The sequence below is a fragment of the Vigna unguiculata genome, chromosome 3 (assembly GCF_004118075.2).
Source record: "Vigna unguiculata cultivar IT97K-499-35 chromosome 3, ASM411807v1, whole genome shotgun sequence".
NCBI classification, from domain to species: Eukaryota; Viridiplantae; Streptophyta; class Magnoliopsida; order Fabales; family Fabaceae; genus Vigna; species Vigna unguiculata.
The window spans coordinates 7,533,861-7,541,854 of NC_040281.1; the positions used below are offsets into that span (position 1 = coordinate 7,533,861).

The window sequence follows — 7,994 nt, forward strand, 5'->3', positions numbered from 1 at the left end:
CGGGGTGAGTTATTCTTATTGACCCATTTTTATTAAATGGATCAGTCCGGTCCGACCCATTTTTGACGAACCAGTAATGAATCAAACTAAACTAAGTTTGACCGTCTGTTTTGCCACTCCTAAGCCACATTGTGTTTTACTTATAATTATCACAAGACTAATAAAGTAATTAAGTTTTTATCTAATTGGAAGAATTTATCTTAATATTTATAAATAATTTAAAACTTCTTCGTACATTATTGCTTAAAGATTGATTGAGCAAACTCTACTATAAATTGTCACTTTTAATATACTAAAACATGTTTTAAATTATTTAAACTCATTTAGTGCAAACTTTTAATCCAGTTACAAATGTTTTAAATAAATTAAAATGTCGTCTTAATATATGAAAACATCTTATCCACCATATTTTAAAATTGTTTGATTAGTTGTAATTGATTAATTCGTGCTTTAATTAAATAAAAGATTCTTTCTTACAAATCCAATAAGTTTTTGCATATTAAAAAAATATCAAAACACTTTTTAATTAATTAAAACAAAATTTAACATTTGGAGCAAGATTAAAAAACTTCCAAATGAATTACATACTTAACCAAAGCAAGAGCAATGGTAAAAAAACTATTTACAACACATTCAAACCATACATTACAACCTAAACACAAGACAGATCAATATCATCAACACGTGCATCGTCATTAATGTAGCATATTGTGGTTGAAAACATCAAATTCCCAACCTTGGAAGCAAAATATATTTAATCTTAAAACTTATACATCAAATGAGTGTAAGTATAAATCAGAGAGTCTTGTCAAAAACCTTAATGATTTTAGTGATGAAAAATAATATCAGGTGAATTAACAAAGCTACTTAGTGTGCAATAAATAACATAAGTGAATGGATTCTTATTAACGAAGGAGAGAGGAGAATCAATGAGAAATTTGTAATTCTGGGTCACTTTGACCAAGAATTTGTAAAAAAGGGTCATTTGAAAGTTTATTTGTAAAAGTGGGTCGTGTCGTCAGGGGGAGGACGACATTAAAGGTGAAGTCGTCCTCCCAAAGGTCGGTTTCCCTTCTTCTTTTTTTTTTAAATGAAGTCGTCCGGCCTCCAGCCGGTTTTTGTAGTGAAGTCGTCCGGCCTCCAGCCGGTTTTTGTAGTGAAGTCGTCCGGCCTCCAGCTGGTTTTTGCAGTGAAGTCGTCCGACAGGAGGCCGGTTTCAGTTTTTGATTTTTTTTCGTTGCAATTTTATTTTATGTTTTATAAATTTTCAGTTTTTTGGTGTTGGTCCATCACATATGTTTGGAACCACAACCATGACACCACCATGCCTATTATCCAGGATCCTCATCATCAATGTCATTCTATCCTCCATCAATGCCTTTCCAATCACCACAAATTCCACAAAATGTCCAAAGTCATCAAGATGAAGATGATGATGATGATGAACCACAACAACAACAACCACTAAGACGTCCCAACAGACCCAGAAGAAGACCAACATGTGAAACCGGAGGACATAGATGAATGTTTCAATATTTTCAAGTTACTAAATTATTGTATTTTAATTTATAATCATTTTAAATATATATTAATGTTTATTTTTATTTTTATTTCAATTTATTATCATTTACGGTTAAAAAAAAAAAACTAAAATGAAGTCGTCATCTGCAAAGACGACTTCACTAGCACAAAAAAAGAAATCGGCATTCCGCCTGACGACTTCCATCTTTTAAAAAAAATAGAAACCGTCATGGTGGAGGACGACTTCACCCTGAAAGTCGTCCTCCATCCTAACGACTTAACCCAGTTTCACAAAAAAAAAATTGGAGATTTTTCTTTACAAATTCGCGTAAAAAGGGACTCAGAATTACAAATTTCCCAGAATCAATTCTCCTACATTTTTTTTTCAGAATTAACCAACATGTGACAGATGATAATCGATAGATACGAATCGATTCTCATGCACCTTTCAACTTTTGATTCTTTGATTTTCAAGATACATTTGATCATCTTAAGGTTTTTTAGTATTTTTTACATTCAATGAGTTGACTTTCCCACCTCATCTTTCCTCGTGTGTGAAGATCTACTTCAACCTTTTCCCGCAAATTCACCATGTGTGAAGATCTACTTTAACTTTCTTCCACAAATCCACGCTCACATAACATCTAAAATAAGTTGAAATACGAAACATATTATAATGAGAATTATGAAAATCCCTCATGTCTCACAAATTACTACTCATAAACAATAGCATATGAAGTCATTATTATTATGAGCCCCAACATTCACTCTAAATAATTTGACATGATAATAACTAACATTACATTAACTTAATATGATATGCATAATAGTAAGTTATTTTAAATTTTAGCATAGTGTGAAGTCATAAAGACAAATTAATTACTTAGATTCAAAACTCTTTCCTCTTGGTTAAAAGTATTCAAGCTACTTTCTATTCAGATTCTTAATTCATGAGCTTATGTACCTATCCTTATCCAATATATTTAAAACATAAATTGAATATTCTATAAATTAATTACTATTCACATTCTTGAATATTCTATAAAATAATCATTATTCACATTCAGTTGATAGTATATTCCTAGTATATTATTTAGTAAAATTATAGAACACTCTGCATTAGAAATGCTCACTTCACTCATTCCTCATTAAGAAACCTCTAGTCAGTGCTTTACTCATTCCTTATTAATGTCTATAGATAGAGATTAGCAATCTCCCCATTTTAAGATCTAACACAGATGTTTAATTTTCTATGAGAATTATATATATATTTTTTAAATTCAAATGCATCCTTTTTTAAAATACATGTAAAATTTATTCTTTTATCTGTCCCGTTAAAAACAGGCGTGGCAGGACAAGTTATAACCAAAAACAGGATAAATTTCAATATCAGTAAGAACGTTGACCTTATTTATCTATCTATCAATAATTACTGAACAGAAAGAACTAAAAATATTCACCACTAATCATGGTTGAAACTTGAAACTCCTTGAACTGCCTCCAGCAAGGTAAATAAACATGATCCAACCAATCCAAACATGGCTTCGGACAATCTCTAATCTCTCTACAGTACCAAATACAAAAGAAAATGCTCACCATAAAAATCTCACCTACCAAAGGCCAATATTTGATAAATCACTTCAATTTACATTTTACCTGCATCATGCCACATCCTAACGTACCAACCTACCACACAAAACCTACAGTGTTTGTACAAAGCCAGAATGAAGCAATAGTGGGATATCCAAGGCAGGTATTATTGATCCTCTCACATACAATCGATCACCCCACTGTCTAAGATATTGTCATTTCTGTAGTTTCAGGATGTCCTATCTGATGATGTTTGATCATTTTTATCAGAATTCAGATTGATATTGGATTGTGATTTGTCTGCTGATGCCACATCATTATGCTGGTTCTCCTCCTCTTTCTTTGAATTCAGAAACCGACCACCACATCCTCTCGGTCTTCTCAGTGCATGCATGTGTCGAGATTCATGCAAGTATGGCTGCAACGTTTATTACAGAGGAAGTGAAGTAAGAAGCTTACAACAATAGAACATTGGTGCCATTACAACGAAATGTAAACAAGCAGAGAATGATATACCTTCCTATTTCTTATAGCTTTATTTTCTGATTCAGCTTTAGCACGGGATTGTCTACGTCTCAATATACCGTGATATTGTTTTGCATTGACAAACACAGGTTCCTCAACTGCATCAGTTGGAAGAGGAACACCAGCTTGCTGAATTCCCATTAACTGAAGATGGACCTGGAACAGGACATGATTCAATAATTGGAGGATAAGAAAAGTATACAAGGAGACACTAGAATATTAACAGAATCAACATTAAAAGATTAGAGCAAACCATTGGCTGTGCACCATAGGCTTGTGGGGGATAAGGTTGAGTATCATAGGGAGCAAAGATGCTTCTATAATAAGGATCTGGATATGGATACACAGGTGGTACCTTCAATTATATAAGAAAGGAAAATAAATCAGTAACATGTACAGAACATTTTCATCATGATTTGGTAATATTCAGATTCAATTTGCTTCAATGACAAAACAACGGCAATGGGTGTCTATCTTATACCCACAACAGGCAAGACACATTGGTAGGTATCTAATGGCTATGGCCCATACAAAAACAAACCATTCCGTAGTAACTCTGGAATTAATCAAATATTAGGATGAGATTCAATGAGGACTGATGACGTCAAATAATTAAAGAAACGTGTCTCTTTTAAGACAATCAGAAGGAAACCCAAAGAGAGACGAAGTTCATACCATTGCATGCCCAGCTCCAAGCTGGCCAGGTGTTGCATACTGTACATTGACATTCTGGGTACTAATACCGGAATCAGAAATTCCATTCGCGGACGGGGACTGCACTTGGGACTCGGACTGGTGCTGCCCTTCATCTTCATTATCTGCATAAACATTTTGTTACATAAGTTCAGACAGTAAATATGTTCTCCGAATAGAGTGAAGGAACAAGTAAAATGCTTCAATTTAAAAAATAAAAATAAACATCAAAATTCCAATCGAATAGGATTAATAGCAAACATGCTAAATCCAAAACAAAACAAAACATCTTAAAAACGAACCTAGTATAGCATTTTATAATACATGTGAAACAATTAGAATGCAAAAAACATCTATGATAAATGGAACATAGACTCCAGATTTCAGTTGAGTTTGTAAATACAGAAGAAACAGAGATTGTCAAAAACATTAGTTGAGGTGAACTTTTCTGCCCAAATTTGTCACCTGCTAATCATGTGACAACTTATAATTTCACTCTTTTCATCTCAAATTAATGTGCACTTTTTTGGTGGAGGACAATTTCCTCTGCGATGTAATGAGGATCTTGCTACAAACTCCTGCACATTAATTGTCTTTACAAATCTCTAAAAAAATTAGCTTGAATGAGGGAAAATCGAATATATCACTCAAGAAAACAGATAATTATGAGCAAAGCTGAAAAGGATATACAAAGGAGAGGGGTAAAAAGCATAATTTATTAATAAATAATTTTCACAAATGAAAAAGGCAGTAGTCTACACCACCAGCATAACAGCCAGATGAGAAGAACTGAATTTGCAAATATGCAACTATTGTATTATGAGAGCAAGTGAATAGATTATCATTAAATATTCTCAAGCAACATACACAAAAAAATTCTTCATTTTTGACTAAGTTAGAATGCAAAGGAGCCTAATATTTGAAGAGACAGCTTTAAGGGAGAACTGATATTTTCACCCGATACCAGGGAAATGAATAAACCATAAATAAAAAAAAAAGGTGTGTAATTACAATATGTGGATGGATATGAATAATATTTAATAGCTAACATAGTCTAAACCCCTTCACAATCCACACCTTACAGTGAGGCAGAGTGAGGGAAAACATCAAATAGACATTTAGGCTTTGCTTGTTCCAGGTATCAGTATTATATAGCATACTATACATGAATAAATTCATAGTTCTTACAATTTACCATTTTCACATGATAAAGTTTTAGAATCTAGAATGCACACTGGAGTTTCTGAGGAAAGGTTCTACTTGGTTCTACTCTAATGAACAACAAAGCAAGAATAATATATTAACAGTTTAAATATGTTTTTAGCCCCTCAAATTTGGAGTAAGTGTTTTTGACTTCGAAATTTAAAATTGATCATTTTATACCCTGCAATTTGAAAAATGTTTCTTTTAGTCCATCAGCCATAAATATCACTAAATATTAAATTTATATAATTAACAAATTGCTAATGGCAACCTGTTTTGATTTTGCATCCTTATCTTATCATTAAATACTTAAGCACATGTTTTGATTTTGCATTCTTATCTTATCATTAAGTACTCCTTTTGACAACATTTATGCATGTGACAATTGGGCCAAGGGACTAAACAAGCTTTTTCCAAATTACAAGGACTAAAAAGATTAATTTTAAATTTGAAGAACAAAAGATAAACTTAACTCAAATTTGAGGGATTAAAAATATATTTAAGCCATTTATTAACATATTATGTAGTAGGACAGAAAGGTGGCCAGTGCAGGATTTAGTTAAAAACAAAGTTAAAGTATTCGAGGATTACAGGACTTACTTTTAAAGAAGTTTAAGAAGTTCAAATTTTGTTAAAAATAACAAAATGAGATACTATGACAGCTAAAATAGGATTTTATAAATGCTTAACGATAGCATGAAACCATAAGTAAAAACTAAAAATATAATAGCAAGGAAATGTTGATTGCAGTCCTTAGGCGTGACATCAAAACAAAGATGCTTCTCAGAAAACCAGTAAACATACACCATAATAGCAAAAGAAGAATACAAGAAATAAGTCATATTATGCAGCTTCAGTGCAAGAGTATGAATTCAATGACTTGCGAGATTAAGAGATAGGCAACCTCAAAAGACAGCGAGTTGTAGATCTATGATACTGAGAGGTCAATATCATTTAATGCAAACTAATAATTTTCAAGAGGTAACGAATACAAAAAGGGTAACATTCAGTGTAGTTGCCTGTATGAATTGTAGACAAGATTAAAAGTTACTAGTCAGTAAGAACATAAGTTTTTATGAAAATTAAGATCCTAACTTTCTGTTTCTGAAAATTATCATGTTTTCTTTAAGAAATATATTTTTTACCCTTTTTTGTTATTGTCACAAAAAGAATAATTCATGACACAACAATATTAAATGCAAATTTGCTGCACTCACACCAGTAGCTATTCATCTTTCCCATTTTCAACTTAATGTGGAGTAGAAACTTCTCCATTAACAATTCCTTAGACAGGGATGAGTTACTGTTGTTGTAACGATTCCACTAGACACAAAAACATCAATGATATTGGTCAATATGCTGTTAACTAAACTTGGGACATGCAGTTAATCCACTCGTCATAAATGGGAAAGGTTACAAATAATAAATTGCACCAAGTTCATGTTAAAATACCAGTAAGGTTGTGAGCAGAGGTCATGTTTCGAGAAGGGCGTAACACTGTCCAAACCTGGAACCAGAATAGAATTTGTAGACAGAAGAAGTTAGGAGTATTACAGCCACATGCTACACATATAAAACAGAGTAACAGAAGCTGAAACGAAAACTAAAACAGTTAACAGTATATACGATTTATAGTTCTTCAACTGAACTTACATATTGGTTATACCATAAAACCAGAATAAAGACAGACAAAAGCACATATCAGAGATGGATGTACTGTAGAGATCAGATCACAAATAAGCGAAGATAAAAATAGTTTGCAACTATTTGTTACAGTTGTTCACCGGCTCTTGTAGCATGGGGAGAAGGAATAAAAATATATAATAATAAAAAAGAAAATCAACCATGAAACACAAAATTTCAAATAAAGTGACACAACAGAACATTTGAATAAGAGAATTCCCCCAAACTAATCAAACAAACAATTCCAAAAATTGCAAGCAAAACCGGTTAGAGTGAGAAAATAGCAGTTGGGGTAGTTACAGAGCACCCAGAAGCTCAAGATTAAAAATTGCAAACAGGAAGAACCCGAAGAGCATGTGAAGGGCGACAAATTCACATCTTTGTTGTGATTACACATTCGCTTGGAATTGAAAAGCAAGAAAAGACAGAGAAAATTAAAAAAAATGTTGGGAGAATTAAATCGAAAAGCGGTAGACGGGAATTTGGTTGGTGATTGATTGGAGGGAAGAAAATTAGGGTTTAGGAAATGGAAATTAACCTTGAAGCAGTTGAATTATTGTGGTTGAGAGAAAGTGGTTGCGGTGGTGTGTAAGAAGAATGTGTTGTGTTGCGTAGCGTTTGTGGGTACACAGCTACTACGCTGGACCCTCCCTATCCACACACCAAATCCTGCTGCATCTTTCTTTTGCTTCCAATTCCCCACAGATACTTCCTTTCTCTTTCCTTTTTCTTTCTCTTCTCCTTGTGTGGTTGGATCTTCACCAACAATATTCTCTTCA

At 32.9% G+C, this 7,994-nt stretch overlaps 1 protein-coding gene across 2 annotated transcripts; it reads right to left on the reverse strand.

The window, feature by feature from the left end:
- Nucleotides 1-2,910: 2,910 nt before the first annotated feature.
- On the reverse strand, nucleotides 2,911-7,994 carry LOC114179093 (nuclear transcription factor Y subunit A-7). Of its 2 annotated transcripts, XM_028065308.1 has the most exons (7): nucleotides 7,754-7,977; nucleotides 6,985-7,039; nucleotides 6,750-6,855; nucleotides 4,312-4,454; nucleotides 3,890-3,991; nucleotides 3,628-3,792; nucleotides 2,911-3,529 (listed from the first exon to the last, which is right to left on the reverse strand). In XM_028065308.1, exons 3-7 carry the CDS (start codon nucleotides 6,805-6,807, stop codon nucleotides 3,341-3,343), a joined length of 657 nt encoding a protein of 218 aa, XP_027921109.1. In that variant the 5' UTR covers nucleotides 6,808-6,855; nucleotides 6,985-7,039; nucleotides 7,754-7,977; the 3' UTR covers nucleotides 2,911-3,340. The 2 variants fall into 2 exon arrangements, with proteins under 2 accessions (XP_027921109.1, XP_027921110.1); XM_028065309.1 differs by lacking the exon at nucleotides 6,750-6,855 and having other exon boundaries at nucleotides 7,754-7,994.